The sequence below is a fragment of the Emydura macquarii genome, unplaced genomic scaffold, assembly GCF_026122565.2.
Source record: "Emydura macquarii macquarii isolate MOO-44397 ecotype Brisbane River unplaced genomic scaffold, CSIRO-AGI_Emac_v2 contig_2473, whole genome shotgun sequence".
NCBI lineage: Eukaryota > Metazoa > Chordata > Testudines > Chelidae > Emydura > Emydura macquarii.
The window spans coordinates 21,181,600-21,196,269 of record NW_027132610.1 but is presented as its reverse complement, the minus strand read 5'-3'; the positions used below and the strand labels follow the sequence as shown (position 1 = coordinate 21,196,269).

General features: G+C 42.0%; 1 protein-coding gene across 4 annotated transcripts in view; it reads left to right on the top strand.

Moving 5' to 3' along the window:
• The window catches only part of LRCH1 (leucine rich repeats and calponin homology domain containing 1), a 157,783-nt gene that overhangs the window by 67,166 nt on the left and 75,947 nt on the right, over positions 1-14,670 (top strand). For all 4 annotated transcript variants that reach the window (XM_067563125.1, XM_067563126.1, XM_067563124.1 and 1 more), the window contains exons 7-9: positions 380-464; positions 7,872-7,977; positions 9,319-9,434. In XM_067563125.1, coding sequence (XP_067419226.1) covers positions 380-464; positions 7,872-7,977; positions 9,319-9,434 — 307 coding nt within the window. The remainder of the gene's footprint in view (positions 1-379; positions 465-7,871; positions 7,978-9,318; positions 9,435-14,670) is intronic.

The window sequence follows — 14,670 nt, the reverse complement described above, 5'->3', positions numbered from 1 at the left end:
GGGATATGCTAAGCAATCAGAATGCTGTTAAATTACTGGCTAACAACTATCAGTTTTTATTTAATGTATAAGCAAAAAAGACGATTTAACAATAGATTATATTTTCATATTCTTAATAAAACTTTTTTTAACCAATAAACTAACTATCTTCGTAAAAGAACTTGTGGAGTTTTTTATTTAACCCATTTTACATATTGTTGAACATTTGCTCAATAATATTACCAATCTTACCTCAAATTTATTGTATTAATAAGGTGTTACGGGACTGAAATTGGATCATAGAGGCTAATGGGAATTTTGGCATTGACTTCACTGAGAGTAGGATCAGGGTCTTACTGCATACTAAGATAACTTCCTGTTGGCTTTTGTTTACATTTAGCATTGATGACATATATCCAAGTAAGAAGGATTCTGATTCAGGTGTTGGCAGTGATAACGGAGATAAACGTTTGTCAGCTACAGAGGTAAATTGCCTGATTTCTTGCTTTTCGTAACACTTTGATTCACCTTTTTTCTTTGTCTTCCTTCTCAGTTAAAATTCATTAGAACAGCAGCATATTTTTATTTTTTTAACGGTAGTATTTGAGGTGTGGGTAAAGAGATTAAGATTAAATATGGAATGTCAAGATCTATATGCTTTCTCTGCACCATTACCCTGAAGGATGTGGCATTGTTATCAGCACTGTGGGTTCTTTCAGTGCTGGTCCCTATGTGTTTTCCACTGTGTGTATGCATGTTCTCCATACAACAGGAGCTGGAGAATTTTGAAAGCAGTTGCCATTGATCCGCATATGCTCCCTGGCTCACTTCGAGCCTCTGACTGAGGCGTTACAGTGGGACTGACCGACAACCTCTCTGGTTCCTTCTCATCACCATATGGTCCTGTTCAGAACCTCCAGTGTCCAAAGCTTTGTCTTTATTTCTTTATCTATTAACATATATTTAGATATCTGTAAATAATTTTTAGACGTTTTAGAATTTAAAAGTTTTATCTGATAGTTGTTAGTGTTTTATAATTAGTTAACCTCCTCGATCTGGGGATCACCCCTCCTTCTGTACTCCATTTTGGGTACTGGACTATGCCCAGAACTTCCGGCTTCAAACTTTGTGCTTCTTTCCTGCAATCCTTCTCAGTGAGTGACGACCACCAGTGCTTCCTGTACTGCCTCAGCAAGGAGTGCGTCTTCTGTCAGGGCCTCAGAAGGGTCTTGGCAGGAGAGCAGGGAGCATTTTCATAATCATGAAACTAAATTTTCCTCCAAATCCACTTGGAAGAAGTCTGATTCAGTGCTTCCTGAACCTAGCAAGTCTCTAAACTCAGCCCAAGAGAACTTAGTATCTCCTAAATGTCAGAGGCATGACAAGAAAGCCCACACGTACAGGGCTCCATCGGCACTGGATCACGATTTGCCAGCAACAGTGCCTCTGGTACCTTCAAAACACAAACTCTGGGATCCACCATTACTGAGGAAGACTAATCACTGAGAACATTGGTTACCTACAGTACAGTCTTTGTCTTTGATGGCTGTGTCATAAACTGTGTCATGAATTATCTTTACTGTGGCTCCAGCAGTTCGAATGAACAGAACCTCTCACTGCAGGAAGAGCTGAGACCTGTGTTCCTCAGGAGGACATCTTTGCTCTCCCAGATTCCAAATCTCCTACTCCATTGGATCCCTCCCTCTCCAGAGAGGTTCTGACTCCACCAGAATTGCCAACATTTGGGAGAAGTCTGTCTGTGGGCTGTGACTTTCCTCCATTGGGACCGTCGGTATCGCTGTTGGACCCAGAATTGGCTTTCTCCTCTTCGATAGATTCTCAACCACCTGATGAATCATTACTCCCTCCTCCAAAACACATTTTCCTGGTCAGAAGGCATTGATCATCTTGGGACCAACCTCCATCTCATTACCTGCCTTAGAACCACTGGTATCTTTATGCCATAGGAACCTTTGAAACCCTCGTTTGATTTATCCTACTGACCATACTGAGTGAATAGAGGGCAACCAGAACTGCCAACTGAGGAGGAGGAGGACACGCCAGATCCGAAAGTTCTGTCAGAAATGACAAGATTGTTATCTTTGTCTCCAGATGACACAGTGTTTCCAATGTCTCCATCACCCCATGACTATAAGCAATTCCAAAAACTTCTTTGTAGGGAAGTTCAGGATCTTCAACACAAGCACCTAGACATCCTCCAGTCCTCTGACTCCACTTGAATAGCACTCCTCGTTAATGAAGCCATCCTGCAGCCATCTAGAGCAGTGTGGCATACCGCAGCTACCTATTCCTCAATAGGACAGAAAAATGGTACTATGTCCCAGCCAACGGGGTGGAATTTCTGTTCTCTCATTGATCCAGGCTGCCATAGAGAGATTTAGGCAACAAAACCACTAACTGATAAGGAGGGCAAGCTCCTCAGTTTATTGGGAGGGATGTTCTTTTCTTCTAGCCTCCAGTTCAGGATAACAAACTACCAAGCACTGATGGCTAAGAACGACTTCCTGAAATGTTCAGAATTCACAAACTTTGCTGACAGACTTCCGCAACAGAACAGAGCTCCTTCCAGGCTCTCATAGAGGAAGGCAGATTGATTGCCAGGACCGCTCTGTGGTCAGCAATAGATGCAGCTGATACATCTTCCAGGGCAAAGGCTACTGACATTGTAATGTGCAGAGAGTTGCAGCTCCATACTTCGGGGTTTCCCAAGAAGGTCCAGAAACTGTTGAAGACCTACCCTTTGATTAGACTAATCTGTTTAATCAGAAGACATTAGAGAGGACTCCAGAGCTACCCTCCACTCCCTGGGAATAGATACACCTGCCCCAAAGAGAAAATTCCACCAGGAACCATACAAACCTAGACCAGTGGTTCAACCGTTCTACCACCAGAGATCTTATGTGCTACCCTGTAAGAGGCAGAGGGTTCAAAAGACCTGATTTGCCCCACACCTTCTGCAGCAGGTTCCTCACCCAGTGCTAGCCCTTGGCAAAACATTCTTTTTGATGGGAGCTCAACAGCTGCAAACCACTAAGTCCTACACCTCCTGACCCCCACATACTCTTTGGGGGTTGTCTAGCCCTCTTTTTCAAAACCTGGAGTTCGATGACAATGGGCAAGTGGGTACTGAACGTCATCTATTCTGACTATATGATTGTTTGTCACTACCCCATCCAAATCCCCCTTTCCTGTCCCCTTTTGAGGGCCATTCTCACAAGAAGATTCCGAAACAAGAAGTGGAATCCCTCTTACAGAAGAAGTAAGAGAGCAGGTTCCTCTTTAGTACCAAGGGGGAGGGGGCTTTACTTGACATACTTCCTAGTACCCAAAAAGAAAGGCACTTGGAGACCCATAATTGACCTCTGCCATCTCAACCACTTTATTTGCACAGTCCAGTTTCACATGGTTACATAGGCATCTATAATTCCTTCCCTGGAAAAGGACATGTGATTTACACCTCTCGACATGAAGGACACCTATGGCCCACTCAGACTTCCATGGGCAGACCACCCAAACTATGCCTTCCCTCCACTACTATTCCTGACTCGGGTTTTACACAAAATTCATCAGATCAGAGCTTGAGTCATCCTCATTGCCTCCAACTGGTCCAGAAAGTTTTGATACCCAAATCTCCTATGCATGCAGTCTTGGGCACTGATCATTATTCTGACATTTCCTGATCTCCTCATCCAGGGAAATGGCAAGATCAAATGTCTCAACCCACATCTGCTTCATCTAAGGGCTTGGTTTTTGGATGGGCATCATCCTTAGAACTATTGTGTTCTGAAGCTGTCGAGAACATCTTTTCTAATAGCAGGAAGGATTCCACTAGAAAATGTTAACTAACGAAGTGGAAGTATTTTTCAGTATGTGGGCATCAGATGTATACCCCTGAAAACTGCAGCTATTCTTCTTATTCTGAACTTTTCCTTAAAGACATCAGATTTGTCCATCAACTCCTTATGGGTCCCCTTGGCAGCAGTCAGTCCATACCATCCACCTTTGTAGGACTACGCTGTCTTCACGCACCCACTGACTAGTAGATTATGAAAAGGCCTAATCAGAATCTCTCGCCATATAAAAAGGCCTGCTCCTCAATGGACTTGAATCTTGTTCTCTGCATACTAACTAAGCCTCCCTTTGAATCATTAGCTTCTTGCTCCATGTCTCTCCTGTCATGCTGGTTAGATTGGGGGTGGGGGGTCGTTTAACACATGGTTTAACATCAGTGTCAAAATCATAATAATTCATATGAGATATGCCATGTCAGGTACTGTTAGAAAGGTTGTAATATGCTAAGTAACATGATAATACTTATGTTCATGTGTGATCTGTGAAATGGAAGTTATAGATATATTTGATATATCTGTATTTCAAATTGTGCTGTCTGGGTAACGACTCAGACAGGATGGATGCAAAACAATAGCCTGCTTGATGGCTCATTGAAACCTTCACAGATGCAGGGGGCCTAGGAGGAAACTAAAGGCATACCTGATGAGGCACCAGGACTGGCCCATGTGACTCTGGACTCCATTTTAGTCCCTGTAAAATTCCACAAACAGCATGGCCAAGGCCAGGGGATATGTAAGGCAGTGGCCTAGGAAACATTTTGTCTTTGATCCTGTTCAGCTACAGACACATACCTACCTTTGGATCAATTCATTTGCAACTGAACCGAAGGACTAAGACCCATCCAGGTATTGGATGTATACCAGAGGAACTATACAAGCCTGCAAGTCCACAGTTCTCCCAGAAGCTGGATGTATATGGACTTTCAATCATTTGTATGTATCTGATTTGCTTTGACCTTTTAACATTTCTCTCATAGTTTGTTTCTTTCCTTTTACAATAAACCTTTAGTTTTAGTTACCACGCTGCCAGCCAATCCTTTAGTATTTTAGGTAAGATCCAAACTCATACTGATTTGGTACTGTGGGTGACCCTTTGGGGTAAAGAGCATAGAGTTTAAATAACTGGTCTCTTTACTGGACTCAGTGGCTAATTGGGAGCCAGAAACTGAAATGCAGGAAAGGGGGCTATGTGTATTTGTATACTGGCTTCTATGGGGATTCAGAAGTGCAGTTTGTGGCTGGTTGGGAAGCCTGACTTAAGTGTCACCCACCAGTGCTTGGAGAATCTATTCTCTTTTTACAGCCTGCCCTGACCTTGGCATTATCAGGTGGCTGCCCTGGGCATGGAAGGGTCACGTCTCCTATCTTTGAAAATCACATTCCTTGTAGCTGTCATCTCAGCTAGAAGGATTGGTGAGCTAAGAACACAGATGGTTGATCCTCCTTATGCTGTATTCCATAAGGACAAAGTTTCATTGTTTACACCCTAAATTCACCCCTACAGTATTTCAGAGTTTCACTGGTCACCTTTGTTCTTCCCAAACCCACACTCACCCTCAGAAGAAAGGAGTCTCCATTTCCTCAATGTTTGGTGAAAAGGCCTTTTACCTGCAGAGAACAAAATCAATCAGAAAGCTTCTCAGATTCTTTCTTGTCATAGCAGACAGGGTTAGGCTGTATCTTTTCAAAGAATCTCAAAGTGGATCTTGGGCTGAATTTTGCTCTGCTATCCACTATCTAATCTTCCCCCTTTTCTTGGGGTAAGAGCTCATTCCACAAGAGTACAAAGCAGTGTCTATGGCATAACTTCAAGACGCGTCTCTACTTGATATCTGCAAGGCAGCTATATTGAGCTCCAGTGTTTGTGAGACACTGTGCCTTGGCACAAGTTTCCTCTGCTGATTTATCTTTTGGAATGGTGGTCACTTCTTCGGCTTTGACATTTATAACCTCTCACCCTCCTCCTGTTTGATGAGTACTGCTGGTCTTTCACCCACAGTGGAATACACATAGGGACCAGCACTCAAAGAAGAGAAAGTTACTTATAGTTATAGTAACTGGAAGTTCTTTGAGATGTGTGTGGTTCCAGACTGCACTACACTACCCTCCCTCCTTCCCCTCTGCTTCGAATCGTCTTTTATTCTCAGTAGAGAAGGAACTGGAGAGGCAGTCGGTCCGCGCGCCCCCCCCCCTTTATCTCCTTAGGTGGAGGCACAAGGTGAGCTGGGGCACATGTGCAGACCAACAGATGCTGCTTTCAAAGTTCTCACGCTGCTGATGCATGGAGGACAAACATATCCACAGTGCAATACAAAGAGGGAACACGCATCTCAAAGAACCTCTGGTTACTATAAAGTAAGTTTCTCTTGTGACGGGTAGTTGTAGCTGTGTCGATCCCAGGATATTAGAGAGACAAGGTGGATGAGGCAATATCTTTTATTGGACCAGCTTCTTTCTGTTGGTGAGAGAGAAAAGCTTTCAAGCCACAGTACCTTTCCCAGACTTGAAGAAGAGCCCCGTGTAGCTTGAAAGCTTGTCTCTCTCACCAGAGAAGTTATTACCAATAAAATATTTATGTATATATGTGTAAAAAAGTTATCTACTAAATATTATGTCACCAATCTTGTCTTTTTAATATTAAGGCAGTAGTTTTTCAAAATGGCTGCATCAAGCACTAAAGTTGTTTGAATTTAATGCTATGGTAGCCTTGGATTTTTAAGATAAAAATTAGACTCTTCATATTCTGTGCCTTGTGCTTTGTAAGTCTGTCAACAGCTTCCATTGCTAACTGAATAAAAATAAAAGTACAAATGAAGGAAATGAGATACAATATTTTACCTGTGAAAGAGCCATGATGACTTTGTATAATTACAAAGTTGCTTTGGATAGTTCCTATTCGGCCATATTCTGACAGGAAACACCTGGGAAAATCAGTTACATAGTTTAAACAAAAAAGACCCTAATCTGACTAGCCTGTGGAAGGAATGATTGCAAATGAGTGAGGCTGCATTCACCTTTCCACACTCTTCTAAGCTGTTTGCATAACTCCACTGATTAAAAAAACCCTGCCCAAATCTTAATTATTAGAATTTGTGATCATGCTAATGTGACTGTGTTACGCTATTTTCTGCTGATAGTTGCTAAATTAAGGAATCTTTGGTCCAAAATAATCTTTCTGGATGTGTTGCACGGTATGTGGAAGTGTTGAGAAATATCCCTGCAAAAGTGGAAAGGACATTACTGCTGCTCTGATTTAATGACTGTTTGAATTTGTTTGTTTCCTATACATGATTATTTTTAAACTTCTGGATGGTCATTATTATTTGATTATAACTCTAATTATTAGGGTGCCTAGAGCTTTTTGTGTAGGGGCCTTTTATTTTAATTTTAAATCTATATAAATAAATATGTGCATATGTATTTATATAAATGGTTGACAAATAGAAGCAGTTGTGCAATACTAAGTTATTTCTCTGAGCTTTATCACTCATGACAAAGGTTTTTCAGATTCCTGAATATATTGTGCAAAATTATTTTTCATTTTTTTGTCAAAGTGGTACAATGAGTTAACAAGCATCTTTTAATATATTTGTTAACATTTGTGGCTTTGATAACAATTTTTCCAAAAAGAAAAGAATTTACAGTAATTTGACTGATCTTAACCAATGTGTCTTCATATAAAGATACAGTTGTTTTGAGCAAATGAAGACAAGCACAGATAGCTTTGATTAGTGTTTATAAAGGTAGTACAGACTCTTAACTGATCCCTTGCCACAAATTTTTAATGCAGTTTTTCTATATATTCTATATATATGTACACAGCATGATATAATTTTACTAAAAGCACTGGAATGTGAATGTAGAATTCATGAGCCAAAAGTATATGATACATAGTCTCCCTCCTATAAGTTACTTTGTAATCTTTTAGAAATTTGAACTCTTAATAAAAATAATTAACATCAATTGACATTTCAGTCTTGGTTTGATTTTTAAATTAATTATTTTTTTGTTTTTTCTCAGCCCTCTGATGAAGATACTGTCAGCCTTAATGTGCCAATGTCAAACATCATGGAAGAAGATCAGGTTATAAAGGAAGATTCAGGTCACCACATTGATCTAGTACAAGGTCTGACTGTAAAGAGGAGAAAATTAACAATAACAGGAATTCTGCCCACTATTCTATATGTAATGTTGTATGAGTGCAATTCACAAAAAACTTCCCAACCTACAGTAGTCTTCCAGGTTTCTACAAACAATATGCTTAAAACTTACTCCTTCAGTTTATCACTATTTTTCCTGGAAAATTTCAGTTATGAAGCCATGTGTAGCTTTGCACTTCTCAGAATAATCACAGGCCCAGAACTTCAGAGGCACTTAGGTGCTTAAGCCACAAACTTAGGTGCCTAAGTCCCTGTTTTAAGCTCCTCTGCAATTCACAAAACTCCTGCTTGACTGGTGCCTAAACTCACTCGGTGCCTACATTTTGCACTAGAAGTTCCCTAACTGCCTGCCTCTGGGCATGTGCATTGATGTCTCTCACTCTGGGTGCCTAACTAAAATCCAGAGTGATTCGTGAACCAGAGGAAGATAGGCATTTGTCTACCTAACTTGCATGTGGGGCCTGATCCTGTAGGTGTGCTCAGAGGCTGTCTACTGGATTGGGTATCATTCAAAATCTGCCCATTGGAGGAGGAAAAGGAGGACATGGAAGGAAGTGGTAGTGGTGCACACCTTTAAAATTTTAGTCTAGTTGTTAGAGCACTCACCTGGGATGTGGGACACCCAGGTTCAGTTCCCTCCTCAGGCATTGGTGGGGAGAAAGGAATTAAACAGGGCTCTCAACACCGCTCAGGAGAGTGCTCTAACCACTGAGCTATGGCATATTCTGATCAGGGTCTCCTTCAGTCTCTCCAGTTGAAGCTGTTTCACTGTGTATACTTAATCATTGGGCCAGTGAGAGAGAGTGGCTCTGTAGCCTGGTGGTTAGAGCACCCACCTGGGAAGTAGAGTACAAGTAAATAGCTCAGCCATTGTACCCTGGTCTGTGCATCTTAATTTTTGTATTGTTAGTGACATTTGTTGCATTTAAAATGGATTGATTGCTTTCCATGAGTCAGATTCTTATCTCTCACTGGTGTAATTAAGAGTAACTCCATTGACATGAATAGAATTGTTCCTGAATTTCACTTGAGAGAGATCAGAATCTGGTCATGTGTCACAACATAAAATGAATTCTCATTAAAAGAAAAACTTCTACAGTTTATTAGTAGTAGTCCACTGTAGTCCAAAATCTTATTCTCTGTTTTTATCATTCTTGTACCTTTTGAATTTCAGTTTTGACTATGTTGCTGTGTCCTACTAAATTTAAAAGGCTTCTTACGTGACTGATTTAAATGCAATGTTGAAAAAACTGAGTCAGAAATAATTTTTATATTTTTTTGGGTCTTTTGGTCTCATTTCTCATTAGTGGAATTTCATCAGGGATCTTCTCATATGATTCACAATGAAAAGTCAAGAGAAGCAGGAAACCAGTTTGCTGAAGAATCACATCCCCTCACTACTGAATTTATAAGCTACATCAAGGCAAGTTTCTGATCAATTTTAAATGAAAAAACATCATGGCTACCTTCATAGCAAGTAGAAATGATGAACTGTTGGCACATTGCTGTTAATAAGAGAAGTGCAATTGAGATTTATTCTCATCAGTTCAGAGTCATAGAGTGCAAATATAAACGAACAGGTTAATCATAACTGTCATTATAAAGCTGTAAGGTCAAGTTATCCATAACTCTTATTCTAACCTGTGTGAAAGCATTTCTTCCCTCTCTTAAAATCTGACCTTTTTTTTGTTTTTGTTTTTGTTTGTTGTTTTTTTTAACTAGCAGATGTGTTCACCTGTGAAAGTTTTTACATTTTTCTTTGAGTTCTGGTCCCTATCCACATTCCACACGTGACACACATTTGCTTCATATGCCTCAGACCAGAGAATTTGCAAATAGCGCCTTTTGGTCCATGCCTGTGCCCTGGCATTCCTCATGTTCAGTACTGAGATTTTTATAAGGGGAGGTGTGGACCAATTGCCTCTAGTTCCTTCTTACCGCCACATAGTCTGAGTAGAATTATCTGTCTCCTGAAGCATTTTCATCGTTTTTTATCTGTAAATGTATTGTAAATAGCTCTTAATATTTTACTTTTTTTGGACTTTTCTAGTAGCTTTTTGTAATTAATATACAGTCATTTTTTCCTACCTCAGGGACACTCCCTGCTCCTTCCTCCCCTCAGGACTATGCCCAGAGTTCTGGGGTTTAAGAACCTATTATTCCTATTTAATGCCTCTGTTGGAAAAATATTCCAAATGAGGTTCGTTAGCCCTGCACCAGATAGAAAAGAGATCCACGCAGGTAGTTGGGCAGTCTCCAAGTTTTTATTTCTGCAGAGGTCGGACACTTCCCAGCAAGTGGTCAGTGTGAGACCTCGAAGGCATGCTCTCTTGCATATTTATACAAACATAAACATAAACATAAAATTACATATGCATAAATTCTTAATGCTCATTGGTACACTCAAATTATTATTATAATTGCTATTGGCTTTACACTTTCTACATCTTCTAACTATAAACATATGCATAATATAAAAGATAAGGGCAGAAGATTTCAACATATCTATCAAAATTGTCTAGTCTATTTCCCAAGACTGAAGAGAAAGCAAAAATTACTTAAGGCTGACTCCTCATTTCTCCTGTTAATCTCTCTCTCTGACCTTGGCAGAGATAAGCACCATAAACAATCAGAAGTGGAGGAGGTAGGTGATTTCAACAGAAAGCAGAACACTAAAAACAACTAAAATGGAGTAACTGTGGTCAAGCAAACAATTATTTTCTTTCACCTCTATTCCTTTTTGGTCAGCAGTGACCACCAACGCTGCCTTTACTGTCTTGGGGAGGCTCACATCTCCGGCAAGTGCAACATCTGCCCATCCTTTCCTCCCTGACCCCGAGAGGGAGAAGAGCTTTGACTGAGAATGTACCCCATGGAGAAAGCCGTGAGACCCCAGTGGGACCCAGACTGGGGAAGAACCTCTGTACATTAGTCTCATGTAGCCTCAAGCAGCATCCCTCTCAGCATGCGTTCTGGAGCAGAGGACAGATCTAGTAAGCCCAAGGACATGTCGTCTTGGGTCTCTCATGAGAGTAACGGGCATTGTCAAGGACACAAGACCAGATCCCTTTCCAGATCTGCTCACAAAAGAAGGGATCCTTCCACGACCCCTTCCAAATCAGGTGAGTCTTAGCACACGGGTCCTAAAGACTTAGGTCAGCCTAAACCTCCTGGCCGTAAGGGTAGGGCATGCAGAATCAAAGATCCATTTGTACCAACTCCTGGATGAACTAGCAAGCTGAGAGGTTGGCATCTGCAGGAACCAACCATCAGCTCTAGGAGAATCTTCTTAGATGGTACTGGTCTACCCTGATAAGGATCCACCAACCACATGGACATGCCATATCTGTCCGTACCCAACTACCAGGATATCTTGCCTTCCCAATCAGACTGAGACTTATACCTGCTCAGAGGATATTTTTGCTTTATCTTACCCTCATTCTTCTCTTCTCTCAGATCCAGTCCTTTTAAGAGATGTTTCAATCCAGAGGAGGAACCCACTTCAAGGAGGAGGAGCTATTCCCCTACTCTGTCCAAGAATTGAGTCTCTCTCTATCAGTACCAATGGCACTGCCAGTGGAGATAGATCCTATCTTTTCATTGGCTGAATCTGACATCCAGGATAAGCCTTCACTTTCACATAGAGAAGTTAGCCCAGACAGAGCCTCTATACTATCTTGGACCTGTCCTTCATCCAGACACGATTACCAGCAGTCCCTTGAGTACCCAATACCCAGTACCAATTGGGGTCTCCCCTCCATCCCCAACCTTTCGGGCCCTACTGAGGCCCATGGGATCCTTATACATGGCACTGGGGATCTATGCAAGAGTCTGATCGACTCTCTTCCCTCAGACAACAGCAACCAGCTCTGCCAGAGCATGCAGAAAAGAAATACGTTGAGCAGGATTCCCTGGTACCAGCAGCACTGCCAGGCATATTGTCCTCCTCACCTGATGAGTCTGTCATGCCATCTTCACCATCCATGCCTGATAACCACAGCCAATGCCAATAACTTTTTCAGAGTGTGTGGCGACTGAACTTCAGATCCCACTTGAGGAGACCCATGATACACAGCATAGCTCCTGGACATCCTGTAGTAAACAAAGCCATCATGGAACTGGCCAGGGTGGTATGGCATGCACCTGCATCTTGCAGCCCTTTCCCTAAAATGGCTGAAATGATATTTTGTAGCTGTGAAAGGGACAGAATTTTTGTTCACCCACCCCATCTCCCAACTCCATAGTCGTTCAAGCAGCCTTTGAAAGGTCCAGACACCAACATGCCAAGACTATCCCTGCAGAAAAGGTGTTAAATATCTTGACCTTCTTGAAAAGAAGGTATTCTCATCTAGCAGCCTTCAGTTTAGAATTATTAACTATCAGGCCCTGTTAGGAAAGTGCAGTTTTACAAACTACTCCAAATTCCTTGAGTTTAAAGACAAACTCCCTCAAGTGGACAAGTCCCAATTCTAAGCCCGTGTTGATGAGAGTAAATTGGTAGTAAAGACCTCTCTTCAAGACACAACTAACATTGTCATAAAAAGTCATAAAAATTGCATTAGTTACGTGGCACGAATTGTGGCTTTCCTCTTCGGGGCACCCCAGGGAGGTTTAGAATACTACTGAAGATCTATCCTTTGATGAATCTTACCTTTAAGAAGGAGACAGACGAGTCCTTACACTCAATAAAAGGCTCCAAGGCTACCCTCAACTCTCTGGGCATGCATACTCTGGACCCCGAAGAGGAAACAAAATAAACAGGCGTACAAGCCAAGGCCTCTCCCACAGCCTTTCTATCACCAGATACCACATGAACCACCGTGCAAGTGCCACAAGGTGCAAAGACTAAGGTATCCAACCTCAGCCACCTTGACATCAGCCAACCAAACCCATCTGCCAGCCAAAGGTTACTTTTTGATTGCTGCTTGAGAATTGAGAACCATCACTGGTTCCCCAACTACTCCCTGAAATTTTGGTGACCACTTGACTTACTTCCTTCACAACTAGAGGGCTATAACAACAGACAAGTGGGTTGTAGATGTCATCCACTTTGGCTGCACCATCAAGTTGCATTCCCCACCTCCCCACAAGCCCACTTCCCAGCCTCTCTTCCAGGACTACTCTTACGAGGAGATACTCTGACAGGAAATGGACTCTTGCTCGAATGAGTAAGTGCCACATCACCATCAAGGCAAGGGGTTCTATGCCCAATATTTCATAGTTCCCAAGAAAAATGTAGGATAGCACCTGTTCTCATCTTCACATCAACTAAATATTTTTATTAGCAAATTAAAATGCCACCTGGTTACATTGGCATCTATAATTCCCTCCCTAGAAAAAGACATATGATTAGTGGATCTCAACATGAAAGATGCTTACTTTCATATGGACATTCACCAGTCCCACAGAAGGTTCCTGGTAGGAAAATTACCAGTTCAGAGTACTCCCATTTGGACTGGCAACAACACTCCTGTCTTCACAAACGTCTCCTAATTGGTGGTGGCACAGTTGAGATGAAATGACTGCATCGTCCTCCTGCATCTGTACAACTGGCTGCTAACAGGCAGATCCAGTTGGAAAGTTGAGCTGGCAATCTTACCCTGGATTTGTCTTCTGTCATCTTTGGAGATCTGCATAAACGTGGAGAAATCCACCCTGATTCCCATTCAGACCATAGTCTTTATAAGAGCAACCCTAAACTCTACATCAGTAAAGGCCTACCTCCCTGTGAACAAATTCCAAACTATGAACAGGCCTGATAAGACAAATCACCCACTGATCTCAAACTGCGGTCAAGGTCTTTCTTTCCCTGAGGGGCCACATGGCCTGTTTGTATTTGTACATCACCATTCTCCAGGCTTCACCTCCATTGCCTTTAGTCCTGGCTTCAGTCTGTTGACTCTCCAGACAGAAACAATGTGAACACCAAGGTGACAATTCCTGACAATGTCATGCCTGGGAGCCAGATTCAGTGCAAGTGCATGCCCGAGTCCCTTTCCTGTCTCCCACAGCCAACATGACCATAATCACAGGTGTATCCCTTATACATTAGGGAGCCCACATTGGGTGACCACATGACACAAGGTATGGAAGGCCAAGATGCATATCAATCTTAAGGCACTAAGAGCAGTCAGATCTGCCTGTAGTACGTTCCTCCCACTTCCATGGTCCTGACATCTCCACATAATGTCAGATAATGTGACGACTGTCTTCTACAGAAACAAACAAGGAGGAACAAAATCCATTCCTCTCTGCATAGAAGCAGTATGCTTATGGAACTGGTGTATCCAGAACCACATCACACTCTCAGTGACATACTCAAAATCTCTGGCGGATATTTCAGCTGACACTTCTCCACAGACCATGAATAAGAGCTTCCTAATTCGGTCCTAAACAAAATCTTCACTGAGTGGGAACACCATCCTGGGACTTGTTCGCCTCCTGAACTAATAAGAACTACTTCTACTATCCTGGACATACCACCTTAAGTATGCCTTTCCTCCCATTCCACTGCTACTGCAGGTTCTGTGGAAAATTCACCATGGCAAAGTGTGAGTAATTCTCATTGAACACAATTCGCCCAGGCAGTTTTGGTTTCTGCATCTCCTGCGAATGTCAACATGTCCTCTCAGCATCTGACTCTTCCCAGATCTGCTAAC